This window comes from Nicotiana tomentosiformis, chromosome 3, assembly GCF_000390325.3.
Source record: "Nicotiana tomentosiformis chromosome 3, ASM39032v3, whole genome shotgun sequence".
NCBI lineage: Eukaryota > Viridiplantae > Streptophyta > Magnoliopsida > Solanales > Solanaceae > Nicotiana > Nicotiana tomentosiformis.
In genome coordinates, this window is record NC_090814.1 from 63436106 (window position 1) to 63450444 (window position 14339).

The 14339-nt window shown below is 39.2% G+C and overlaps 1 protein-coding gene across 1 annotated transcript; it reads left to right on the top strand.

Annotated features, from left to right (window-relative positions):
* The first annotated feature begins 8462 nt into the window (after positions 1-8462).
* On the top strand, positions 8463-10316 carry LOC104121544 (peptide-N4-(N-acetyl-beta-glucosaminyl)asparagine amidase A-like). The gene has a single exon (XM_070198537.1). The coding sequence runs from the start codon at positions 8463-8465 to the stop codon at positions 10314-10316; it is 1854 nt and encodes a 617-aa protein (XP_070054638.1).
* Positions 10317-14339: the final 4023 nt, after the last annotated feature.

The following is a 14339-nucleotide window of genomic DNA, read 5'->3' on the forward strand; positions in this document are numbered from 1 at the left end:
AGTATTTGCAGGAAACTTTCGATATACTCAGGGAGTACAATATGAATCTCAACCCCAAAAAACGTGAAGTCGGGGTTGGCTCGGGCAAGTTTCTTGGTTTCATGGTGTCCAATCGAGGAATCAAGATCAACCCCAATAAAATCAAAGCTATCGAGGACATCACGATAGTAGATAATGTAAAGGTCGTACAGAGGCTAACGGGACGGATAGCCGCCCTAGGACGATTCATTTCGAGATCCTCAAATAGGAGCCACCGATATTTCTCACTACTTAAGAAGAAAAGCAACTTTGCATGGACTCCGAAATGCCAGCAGACTTTGGAGGAACTAAAGGGGTATTTATCAAGCCCGCCTCTGCTTCATACCCCGAAAGTGGACGAACAACTTTACTTGTACTTAGCTGTCTCGGAGATAACGGTAAGCGGAGTCCTAGTTCGAGAAGAACGAGGTACGCAATTCCCTATTTATTATGTCAGTCGGACCTTAGGCGAGGCCGAAACTAGGTATCTACACTTAGAAAAATTGGCACTTGCTTTAATAAGCGCCTCTAGGAAACTAAAACCATATTTCCAATGTCATCCGATACATGTTGTAACTACTTATCCTCTTTGAAGTATTTTGCACAAACCCGAGCTTTTGGGTCGATTAGCCAAATGGGCCATAGAAATCGGCGGGTATGATATTGAGTATCGACCCCATACCGCTATCAAATCTAAAATCTTGGAAAACTTCGTGGCCGACTTTACGCCGACCTTCATATCCGAGATTGAAGAAGAACTACTGATAAAATCGAGTACCTCTTCAGGAGTCTAGACCCTCTTTACGGACGGTGCCTCGAACGCGAAGGGGTCCGGACTGGGCATCGTACTAAAATCACCCACAGGTAATGTAGTTAGGCAGCCTATCAAAACTACAAAATTGACTAACAATGAGGCTGAGTATGAGGCTGTGATTGCAGGTCTCGAACTAGCTAGAAGCTTGGGAGCGGAGGTCATAAAGGCTAGTATGATTCCCTCCTCGTGGTAAACCAAGTTAATGGGACTTTTGACGTCCGAGTAGATCGAATGCAGAGGTACTTGGATAAATTACAGGTGACTCTACATCTATTTAAGGAATGGACTTTGCAACATGTACCCCGAGAACAGAACAACGAGGTCGGCGCTCTTGCAAACTTAGGTTCATCGGTCGAAGATGACGAACTCAACTCGAGAACTGTCATACAACTCATAAGATCGGTGATCAAAGAAGGTCACACCGATATAAAATCCACAAATCTAACCTAGGATTGCATAAACAAATATATAGAGTACTTCAAGAATGGGAAGCTTCCATCAGATTCAAAGTAATCGAGAGCTCTGCGTATAAAGGCACCACGGTTCACCCTGTTCGAAGACGTGACATTGTTTAGAAGGACGTTCGATGGACCATTGGCAATATGTTAGGGACCAGGAGATACCGATTACATCCTACGGGAAATTTACGAGGGCACTTGTGGAAACCATTCCGGTGCTGATTCGCTGGTCCACAAAGTAATCAAAGCAGGGTATTATTGGACCAATATGGGCAAGGATGCAAAGGAGTTCGTTCGAAAATGCGACAAATGCAAAAGACATGCGCCCATGATTCATCAACCCGATGGAGCTACTCCACTCGGTCCTATCTCCATGGCCTTTCATGAAATGGGGAATAGACATCGACGGCCCCCTCCCATCGGCCCAAGATAAAGCTCAGTTTATTTTGTTTATGACTGATTATTTCTCTAAATGGGTTGAAGCACATGCTTTCGAGAAAGTCAGAGAAAAAGAAGTGATAGACTTCATTTAGGACCACATCATATGTCTATTCGGGATGCCATCCGAGATTGTATGTGACAATAGAAAATAATTCATCAGCAGCAAAGTAACTAAATTTCTCGAGGATCGCAAGATCCAAAAGATCCTATCAACACCTTATCATCCCAGCGGGAACGGACAAGCCGACTCGACCAACAAAACCATCATCCAAAATCTTAAGAAGAGATAGACCGACGCTAAAGGAAAATGGAGAGAAATACTACCTGAGGTCCTATAGGCATACCGCACAACATCAAAATCCAGTACCGGAGCAACGCCATTCTCGTTGGTTTATGGCACCGAATCTCTAATCTCAGTTGAGGTCGGAAAACCTAGCATCATATTTCGATATGCAACAAATGAGTCAAATAACGAGACCATGAATACAAGCCTAGAATTGTTGGATGAAAGATGAGAAGCAACTCTCGTCCGATTGGCCGCCCAAAAACAACGGATCGAAATGTACTATAATCGAAGAACCAATCTTTGACATTTTAAAATCGGGAACTTGGTGCTAAGGAAAGTCACCCTCAACACCCGAAATCCGAATGAAGAGAAACTGGGTCAGAACTGGGAAGGACCGTATCAGGTTCTCGAAATCGTCGGAAAAGGATCCTACAAGCTCAGTGTGATAAACGACAAATAACTACCGAGCAACTGGAACGTATCGCACCTAAAACGATACTACTGCTAAGGTACGACCCTCCCATGTTCATTTATATTTCGAAATTAACCCTTGCAAGTGTTCGACCAGAAACATGGATGGATTCTTCAACTCGAAGCCTTTAGGTCTGAAAGCATGCGTTGTACTCTTTTTTCCTTAGACAGGTTTTGTCCCAAATGGATTTTTCGGTGAGGTTTTTAATGAGGCAACCATTGATCGTTCTAACTTAGAACAACTCAGCAGTATCTGAGGCCTCTTTACAATTAACCTCGAATACTGGGGGGCATTGCCCTCGAATATATCAAGTTCGAAGCAAGGAAAATACTTCATGGCAACAGGTCGCGGTATGAAAAATTTGTAAGGGCTAAATGGTCGAACGAACCATGCCAGCGTAGTTTGCTCGAGCCCTGGCACAAAACATGAACGCATGTATAATTACTTATAAAGAGAAATTTCTTCTTTACCGATATCTCATATCTTAGAAAGATTCTTCTACTTCATGTTCTCGATCTATTGTGTAAACAGGCTTAAGGGACAACCATGACCGAAGTTCGAATGATTACCCCATAAATCGGGGACTGCCATCCGAAAAATCAACAAGATCAAGTTCTACAAAGCCAAAGGGCTACGTTGCTTCAAGTTCAAGCAAACTCTCACTTGACTACAAAGCCTAAGGGCTACCTTAATTCGAGTTCGAGAAATCATCCTCAGTCGACTATAAAGCCTAAGGGCTACTTTGCTTCAAGTTCGAGAAATCATTCTCACTCGACCATAAATCCTAAGGGCTATTTTTTACTTCGAGTTCGAGCAAACACTCACTCGAACATAAAGCCTAAGGGCTACGTTGCTTCGAGTTCGAGGAAATCCTCACTGAGACTACAAAGCCTAAGGGATACCTTAATTTGAGTTTGAGAAATCATCCTCACTCGACTACAAAGCCTAAGGGCTACCTTAATTCGAGTTCGAGAAATCACCCTCACTCGACTACAAAGCCTAAAGGCTACCTTAATTCGAGTTCGAGCAAATACTCACTCGATCATAAAGCCTAAGGGATTTTTTTTTACTTCGAGTTCGAGAAAACACTCACTCGACCATAAAGCCTAAGGGCTGTTACTTTACTTCGAGTTCGAGCAAACACTCACTCGATCATAAAGCCTAAGGGCTATTTTTTACTTCGAGTTCGAGCAAACACTCACTCGACCATAAAGCCTAAGGGTTGTTACTTTACTTCGAGTTCGAGCAAACACTCACTCGATCATAAAGCCTAAGGGATTTTTTTTACTTCGAGTTCGAGAAAACACTCACTCGACCATAAATCCTAAGGGTTGTTACTTTACTTCGACTTCGAGCAAACACTCACTCGATCATAAAGCCTAAGGGCTATTTTTTACTTTGAGTTCGAACAAACACTCACTCGACCATAAATCCTAAGGGTTATTACTTTACTTCGAGTTCGAGCAAAGCACTCACTCGATTATAAAGCCTAAGGGATGTTACTTTACTTCGAGTTCGAACAAACACTCACTCGACCATAAAGCCTAAAGGCTATTTTTTTATTTCGAGTTCGAGAAAACACTCACTCGATCAAAAAGCCTAAGGGCTACACTAGTTCGATTTTGATTAAATTATCTGAACCCCGACCTTAGAAAACAACTTAACAATTCTATAAGGCAGAAAGGAAGAAATATTTTTATACATGTCAAAAATTATTTACAAGGGAAGCATGGCCCAATCAAATTTCTTTATAAAAGACCAAAACGGTCTTATAAGAAACACAAAAAATACTAAAAGACTTAGTCCTCTCCAGGAGCAGCGTCTTCGCCCTCGAGGGCCCCTTCACTTTCATATCCGCTCGCACTCCTGGTATCATTATCATCAGGAAAGGCCAACACTCTGGCTTCGGCTTCAAGCTCCTTAGCTTTCTCGATCTTGGCTGTAAGATCAAAGCCACGAACATGGATCTCTTCGAGAGTCTCCCTTCGAGACTAGCATTTAACATGCTCGGCAACCCATTTTGCTTGAGCATGAGCAACCTGAGTGACTTCCTTTGCTCGAACCTGAGAAGCTTCGGTATCAGATCGATAAACGGCCACCATTACATCAACATTGGTCATGGTCTTCTCGACCTCTGATTTGGCCGTTGTAAGTTCTATGGCCAACCTTTCTCGATCAGAATTTGCTGAACCCAATTGATACTGGAACTCCTCGATTTTCTTGGCTTGCACCAAGTCTTTCTCTTTCAATCTTCGGAGTTGGGTCTCAACCAAATCCAGTTGAGTTCAGGCAGTCTCCTTTTCTGAAGCGAGGCGGTCCATGTTTTTCTTCTATTTCTCGGCCTCCGATTTCACTACGTCCACTTCAACACGAAGCTGCTTGATCACATCAAACTTTTGCTCGACTGGCGGGACCAAACTGTTAGCCATCGCTCCCGAGTCAATATCATTAAATTCAAAGATTCTTCTTACCTACTGAGCCATCTGAGCTTGTTCTTTCTGAGATGTTTCCAGCTCAGTCCGAAGTCCTTTTACTTCTCCTTCTCTCTGCTCACTGAGAAGCTTTAAGGAATCTCTCTCCTTAGTAAACCTTCTAACTTCAGCTTCGAATCGGCTCAGCTCCCCTCGGGATTGGAAAACCGCCTCGTGATGAAGCACAGAAGCCTACAAAAATAAGAAGGGATTCTACAAGGAAAGAAAAACACAAGTATGAAAATTGGCAAAGAATGTATGAACTTACCCGATTCAGGGCCTGTTGGGCTTCGTTAAAAAGGCAAGGTGCTCCCACACCGCTCGAGCTCTTCTTTACAGCCTCCAAGTCACTCAGACCGGTGACATCTTCTACCCCGATAAAATAACCACGGAAAGGATCTTCCCCTCCATGGGCTCCTTCCCTATGACAAGTCTCCACAACTTGAGCGTCACGTATCATCGATTGGGAAAACGAAGAGAAAGAGGGGGAATCCCCGATCTCTATCGCCCTAAGTAGGTCTTTTTGAGCCCCGCCTCCGTCTTGGGGAGCCTCAAGCTCGGTTTGCACACCGACATCCGCAGCTTCTTCGACTGTCTCTTTGCCCCGAGGTAAAACATCCTCGGTCTCCCTCGGCTCGGGAACTTGGGTCGAAGTCCCCTCCTCGACCTCACCAAGCCTGGTCGGAGCAGTATCAACTCCCACCGATACCGAAGTATTCTGAGTATCGGTGCTAGCCCGTGCACGGGCCAACAGCCCAGAATCATTTTCTTCTTCTTCTTCTTCTTCTTCTTCTTCTTCTTCTTCATCCCTTAGACTCAGGACCTACTCCATAATCAAAGGGATTATGTTCACTTTGGGTTTACGAGCCGCTCTCTTTTTGGAGTTTTGACCCTCGGAGTCTGAGGCCCTTTTTCTCTTAATCACCTTCTCCGGTATTGAGATAGGTGGTAAAACTTCTTCATCACCTGATGGGGGTCTCATAACCGCATCTTTTTCGAGACCTAAAAGAAAGAAAAGTAAGTAAAACTTATGCCTGAAAAAAATACTTGAACAGATCGGTGAGCCAAGAGGAAGGTTTACCATGAGTACGAGCCTCCCATCGGCCCTTTGACAACGACATATGTTGACGTCGAAACTAGGCTCCTAGCCCAGTTCTCGAGATGGGAAACCGCACTCGGCATCCAAGAAACGATTGTGTCAAGAAAAACACTGATAAGAAAAGATGAAGAAGTAAAAACAACAAAAACTAAAAACGGAATCACACTTACGGTTCATATTCCATTTCTCGGGAAATGGAAACATCTCCGCCGGGATTAGGTCTGAGGTCTTCACTCGAACAAACAGGCTCATCCAACCCCTATTTTGTCTTCATCTATGCTCGAGGTGAACGCCTTGGTGGCCCGTCGTTAAAGCTTCATTAGCCCACCTCGGTAAAGACGAGGGCTATATAATCTTACGAGGTGGTCGGGGGTAAAGGGAAGCCCGTCAATTTTGCTCACAAAGAAACGGAGCAAAATTACAATCCTCCACAAAGAAGGATGTATTTGGCCGAGGGTCACTTGGTAGTTCTTGCAGAAGTCAATGATGACCGGATCGAGGGGACCCAACGTGAAAGGATAAGTGTAAACACTCAAGTACCCTTCCACGTGGGTAGTGATCGCTTCCTGTGGTGCCTGTATCACAACCTCTTTGTTTTCCAAACCACAATCTTTCTTCACTAAATCAAGAAGGCTTTTAGGTATCGAGCATATATATCTCGATACCGGCTCACATCGACCAGCAACCGATGAGGGTTTCTCGACCTTAAAGTCGGAATCGATAACACATCCCCCGGGAACGAGTTCTTCAAGGCGTGGCTCCACCACCGATTTCTCACCGGCCGGGCGAGATGGGGAAGTAACCTCTTTATGAGGAACGATTTTAGATATCTTGGCCATCTAAATTTTCAAGAACAAAGAAGATTGGAAATTGAAATATTTTGGTGTTTGGTGAAGAACAAGAAAAGAAATTTTTAAACCTAGAAATTGAGAACTTTGGAGAAGGCAAAGAACTGTGAAGGTTGGAATGAGAAGAGTTGAAGGTAAAGGTTTAAAATAATGAAGAATGGGGGGCTATTTATAGATTTCACAATGACGGTTCAAAATTGGCAGTGGCCGCCATCGACTGACGCGCATTTAATGCCTTGATAACTGAACCGACGGGACATTTGCCATATACGTCACAATCGGGCTCGACGCAGACGTTAGTGTGTATCTAGTCAGAGGTTGAAAAATTATATCGTTTCTCACCACATTCTTTCCGAGAAACGAGGGGACTATCTGTATACGGCCAAAACCGAGTTTGCCCTTCGTGTGACTAATCGAGATTGGGGCATGATGGACCAAGGTTCGTCATTGTAATATCGAGCTATGATGTGAAGTCGGGCTGCTGAGTTCGAGCCTTAGAAATCGATCAAGGTCGGGATCAACCAAGATCGATATCGAGCCCAGATAGAGGTCGAGCAAATAGAGACCAATCGAGACCGAAATCGGCCGAAACCGAGATCGAGCCCAGATAGAGGCCGATCACGATCGAGAGCGACCTAGTTAAGGCTCGAGCCAAGGGACAAAAGAGTCGTTATAGCCGCATTTGGGGAGAAAATATCGGAGGAAATCAAGGAAAAACTAATTAATTAATCTATCATGGGATCCCCACTATGTATTTTTAATTATATCCAAAGTATGATTCATCTACTATATTAAGAGTAGGTTATCATTGATTCAAGGGGGGAATTCATTGATTCACACATTCATTCATATATTCATACATTCTCATATTCAGAAATTATTGAGATTTACATAACATCAAGCAAATATTATTCTGTTTGGGCATTTGATATTGATTCATCTTGTTCATTTATAAATCATTCTCTTTTCAATTTGGGTTTGTATTCATTCCTTTTTATAGTGAATATTCGATATATCTTTACTTATTTTTTTCGATTTGTACCAAGTTATACCATATATTCTTATAATTGCATATAAATTCAACTCTATCCATTTTTCGGGTAAACAAGAAACAAAATAAATCAACGTCATTAATATATTAGAAAACTTCGCAATGAAACAAGAGAGAAACTCTCGAAAAGTGAGAAAATTTATAAACATCAATATCTTGAGATAGTTGGGAAACATGACCTTCTTTTTCAATCTGCCATTTGTCACCTTATGGTTCTAGTAAACACAATTATTCATAATTGCGCGCTTTCTGTCACCGCTTACTTTTTAAAACTGTCTATACGTTCAATTTTTGTTCTCTAAAGTCGACATGGAATGATAAAAATTTTAATCTCCAATTTTCATACGCAAAAGTCGTTAATCAAACATAACATCAGATCCCAGCTTTATTAAATATCCCACCTACCAAATTAACCAGGTGTCCTCACTCCTCTTAACTCCATCTACTATTCTCACGATTTGTCATGTTTTCTCTAAATCCCCAGAGATTCTATTAAATTAAAAAATGAATACTACTTCATTTTCCTCTCTCATGGCGACTCTCATCTTCTTCTTTTTCATCAGTTTTATAGCTCCACTTTCTTCTTCCCTTGAACTCCATTCCCACTTAACCAAACACGATCATCTTTGCCAGAATAACACTTCTTCACAGCAATACTTAGAAATCACTCGTCCATTTCCATTCGCTACTCTCACTCCTTCCTGCACTTTTCATATCCTCACTCATGACTTCGCCAACACAGTGGGTCTCCCGCCGGTCTCCGTCGCTTACTCTTCGCCACCCAATTGCTCTTGGACTCATGTGGCTCTTCAGTTCAATGCTTCTTCCAGTGGTTTTCAATACGACCGTATCGCCGCCGTTTGGCTTGACGGCGCCGAGATCCTCCGTACCAGCACCCCGCAGTCTACTGGAAACGGCGTTTTCTGGACTGTTACTAAAGACGTTACCAGGTACTCCTCCATCCTCGTCAACGCGAATAGTTCTCTCTCTGTCATGCTTGAAAATATGGTCAACGACATTTATACAGGTGTATATCATGTCAATATTAGTTTCCTGTACTATAATGTTAAGAACTTGAATGTTCCATTATCAAATAGTACTAGTACTAATCGGAAACTGAAGCTGGAACATGATGTGTTTGTGGATAATCCGATTAAAATGGGAATGAACAATTTGAGAAGTGACTATGAGTTTGACAAACCGGCTGACTTGATATTGCCAATATCGGGAAATGGGAGTGGAGGATTTTGGTTCCGAATTCTAAACGAATCAGAGTTGCATGGACAGAGAGTTATTATTCCAAAGAATACATATAAAGCTGTGATTGAAATTTACGTATCATCTCACGGGTATGATGAATTTTGGTACTCAAATCCTCCTGATTCGTACATAGAGATGAATAATTTGACTACTAGGAGAGGCAACGGAGCGTACAGGGAAGTTTTATTGAATATAGATGAGAATTTGGTAGGATCCGTGGTTCCATTCCCTGTGATTTTCACGGGTGGAATTAATCCTCTGTATTGGGAACCACTTGTTTCAATAGGGGCATTTGATCTTCCTTCTTACGACATTGACTTAACACCAATTTTGGGGCTTTTACTTGATGGCCAATCCCATTTTCTAGGGCTTGGGGTTGCAGATAGTATTCCATTTTGGCTTGTGGGTGCGAACTTGCACCTTTGGTTGGATAACAATTGCGCATTGCCATGTGAAGTGCAGGCTAAAGCTCTTGATTCGAGTACTCCTAAGTTCAAGATTGAGCGATCTTCGAACTTTGTAGGACTGGATGGTTCATTTGAGGTTGAGATGAAGAGGAAGAGCAAGTTTTCTTCTTGGGTGAAGTCAACAGAAGGCAGTTTGACAACTAAAGTTTCGCGAGAACTGAAGTTCAAGAACAAAATAAAGTTTTATCAGAACGGAACTGAGAAGAAGATTAAGCAAAAGGTAAAAGAAGATATTGAAGTTAGAGTATTGTCAGATAGTGGTAACACGATATCTAAGACCAAAGTGAAGAGGAAATACCCGCTTACTATAACTACGAAGAGTTTTCCATCAAGAGAGGATGGTACGAGGTTGATGCTTTCTAATTTGGATCATAAATGGAAGGAGAAGAAGAAATCGAAAGGATATTCTTCAATCTCTTTGACCAATAGGCAGCAATGCAGCGCGTGGATGGTTGTTCAAGATCACAATGTTTTATACGACGGAGCAACCACTCAACAGAGTTATTCTTATGAGGGTGAAGCTGGTTGCTATTCTCGAGTCATTTCAGCTGTCAATGGCAAGCTTATGAATGACAATGCAGACCGTCTTTGTGCAGCTCCGTTGACGTTTGGTTCATTTTCTGCTTTGTGACACAAATATGGTTGAAGAATCCCTTCTTACTCTAGGTCCATTGCATTCGGAGTAAGATTCAGGATTTGAAGTTTATGGGTTCCTATAACGATATCAAGTAAATATATAATAAGCAACTGGTTTCACAATCGAATATTTATGGATATTTTGTAGTAGATTTTTTAATATATATATACAGGGTATGTCCAAAAGCTAGATCCTCGGCTGATGATTGCATTCCGTTTGTAGCATTAGAGTAGACTTTGATTCCCTACTTGTCTAAATAGTTTGCCTGTATGATTTAATATATTGTTTTTTTGGTGAAAGGTTTAGGCGTCAATTAGCATGCGAAATGTCAAAAAATGAACATTTTTTTGATGATTTGCTTGATATAATACTTTTTCTTGTCTCTATGTTTGATATGAACCTGAGAATTGAGTCTTTGCCTCTTTTGGAATGTAAGAGGAATAACTGAGGAGGATTTCTTCTCGCAATTTTACTATCATAATATGCTACAAGACAACTCCATGAAATTTTTTCGATTTCTATTTAAGGACTTCTCTGCGCATCAGGATAACAGCAAAAAACGAGTTTATCCCATCACATCAATAAAACTATTTGTACATATATGTACTAGAAATTATTTTCTTGAAGTACAATCTTGGCGTAACTGGTAAATTAAAGTTGTTGTTATGTGACCAGGAGGTCAAGGGTGCAGAAATACAGGGTAAGACTGCATACAATAGACCTTTGTGGTCTGGCCCTTCCCTGAACCTCGTGCATAGCGGGAGTTTAGTGTATATAACTTAAATTCAAGGATAAATACAAGTTACCATTAATAAAAAGTAGAATTAGTCTACATGTCACAACAGGTTAATTAAAATATACTTATGACATATTATGATAACAAAGATTGCATGGATGAGAAACCTAAATTTTAAGATTTTATTGATGACAACAAGTGGATATAAATAAACGAGAGAAATAAGAAAAAAGAAATCAGAATTTGTCAATATTTGAAGGATTAAAAATGTAATTTTCCTTAAAACAAATTAATTAGCCTATAAATTTTAATTAAGGAGGTCACATGTCAGCTGTCGAGAACTTAATGACTATACTTTTTTTTGTTTTTTTTTTTCCTTCCTCTTTTTAGGGTAGAGGCTAGCTAGTGGAGTGGTTATCCATCGTCAGCTCCGCTGCATAGAAAAAGGATATAATTCTATTTTAGAAAAACTTTATAGTTATAAAAACAGAGTAACAGATAAGAAAATTAAGAGCCACCATGAAAAAAAATTTACCTTTGTTTCGAAATTTTTTCACTTTTCTTGAAATTAGTGTTTGGTATAAAATTTTCAATTTTCAATTTTCACTTGAAAATGAATTTTGAAATTTTTCGAAAATTTGAAAAACTCAAAAAAACTGTTTTTCAAAATTTTCACTCAGATCACTCACAAAAATTCAAAAACAACCCAAAATTATATTCATGTCCAAATACAACTCTAATTCTCAAATACCATTATTCGCTTGAGAAAAAATTAAATTTTTTTCGAAATTTTATAATTCTTATGTCAAAACGCCCACTTAGAGTAGATTTGACACCTTTTGCAGTATCCTATTTTGTTAAATCTTTTCCGTGTGTATTGTGTAGCATTAGAGTAGATTTAATTTGATATTAACATATGTAGCTGAAGTTCGACTAGTCAATTAATTATTTATAATGTTTGTGATATAACTGCTAAAAACTGATGTTGAGCACTCCCCAAGTATTTTGTGAAGAAGTATTCTACCATGATTTCAATATAAATGTTTCATCGACTAGATGTGGTAAATGTTTATGCTAAAAAATGCTTCCTCGAACATATTCGCTAAATTGTGAGTACATTTTACATAGCATGCATCTACTTCTAAATATTCTCTGAACCACTCTTCAGCACTTATGAGACAAAAGGCATAACGTTGGACCACTATCCATTACTTTATGTAAATATTAGCATTAGAAAACTTAAAAGTAACAAATGACAAGAACCATTTTGGAGTTCGACGAAGGTCCAAATATACCTTTTTATTTTTGAAATAGTCTAAAAAATACTCATGATTTTACTATTAGATTATTTATACATCTGCAGTCATACTTTGGGTTCAAATATATCCCTCATTTAAACTGAGTGACACGTGTCATCGTCCTGTTGGCCAATTCTAAATATCTTCTAATTAATTAAAAATACCTATTACCCATACCCGAAAAGCAATTTTCTAAAGCAATTTTTTTGATAAAAACTGGAAAAAACTAAAAAAAAAATTACTAAAAACTGAAAAAAACGAAAATATTTTTTTTTCAGTTTTTAGAAAAAAACTGAAAAGCAATTAAAAACTGGAAAAACTGAATTTGTTTTACCTAAAAACTGGAAAAAAAAATATTTGTTTTTCAGTTTTTACAAAAATATTGCTTTAAAAAATTACTTTTTAGTTTTTACAAAAAAATAATTGCTTTAGAAATTATTTTTCAGTTTTTTTTAAAGCAATATTTTTCTAATAACTGGAAAAAAAAAATTCGATTTTTTTCAGTTTTTACAAAAATATTGCTTTAGAAAATTGCTTTTCAGTTTTTGTTTTTCAGTTTTTACAAAAATATTATTTTAGAAAATATTTTTCAGTTTTTTTTAAAGCAGTTTTCTTGTAAAACCTGGAAAAAAAATATTTTTGTTTTTTTCAGTTTTTACAAAAAAAAAAATTGATTTAGAAAATTGCTTTTCGGGCATGGGTAACGAGTCTTTTTAATTAATTAGGAGGTATTTAGAATTGGCCAACAGGACGATGACACGTGTCCCTCCGTTTAAATGAGGGGTATATTTGAACTCAAAGTATGAGGGGTATAGATAACCCAATAGTATAACAAGGGGTATTCTTAGACCATTTTCGAAAGTAAAAGGATATATTTAGCCCTTAGCCGCTTGGAGTTTGACAAAAAATAACAGAAGCAAAGAAACAAAATATACCTGATTCTGAAACCTAAACAAAATATTTTAATCGCCATAACATGGGGCTGATTCTTCTCCAGCATTACTTTTGATTGATATTTTTTGTAATGACGAAGAGAGAGCTTCTCTAAAGATTAGGGCATGGAGTTTATCAACCAATGCGTGGCTGTTATTAGGGCAAACCCGAAATCAAAATTAAAATTTGGATTTTTGGTTTGGATTTCGGATTATGAATTAGATTTCGAATTTAATTTTTAAAAATTTTAGATTTCGATTGTATATTAGATTCAGTACTTCGGATTTTTAGATATTCAAAAATTTAAAAACTTTATATTTTATATTTGATGTTATCCATTAGACATTAGTCAATTATCTCATGTCAATGTCCAATACGTTACCCATTAAACATTAGCTTATTTCTTTTTGGATATGATTTTACTATTGTTAGTTCATATCAACAAGAATGATGAAAATTTTGATATTTTTTCGAGAAAGGAGTAAAATAAAGCAACCCAATACGTTAAAATAGTATTTTGATATTTTTTTTGAGAAAGGATATTGTATACGGTTAAAATCGATCTTAGTCATTCATACGGGTTGGTCGAAGATAATGGTGTATCGATCAAAGGACATCTGCATAACATGCCCGGTCAAAATACGAAATAGGGACGTCGAGCTCCGAGCCTCAAGACCGGTTAATGACCTGTTCGATATCGAGCATCGAGAACAACTATGGTAGCTCGATATCATTATCGGGCTCATACCCAAATCAGATTACGAAGCAAGGTAGAGACCATCGACGATACGGAGACCGACCAACTTGCACGCTAAACACCGAGATCCCCAGGTCAGAATCGAGCCTTGACCAAGGCCGATAGCTCGATCCAGTGTCGAGCTCGAACCAGTATCGAGCTCGCGGACAAAAGTCGTTGCAACCGCACCAAGGTAGAGAATCTTAACGGGAATCAAGGAGGAGACAAATCATCATGGGTCCTCCACTATATGTATTATTTTATATTTTGTTGTAAACAGAGCAATGACCCTCTCTTATAAAAAGGGCATCCTT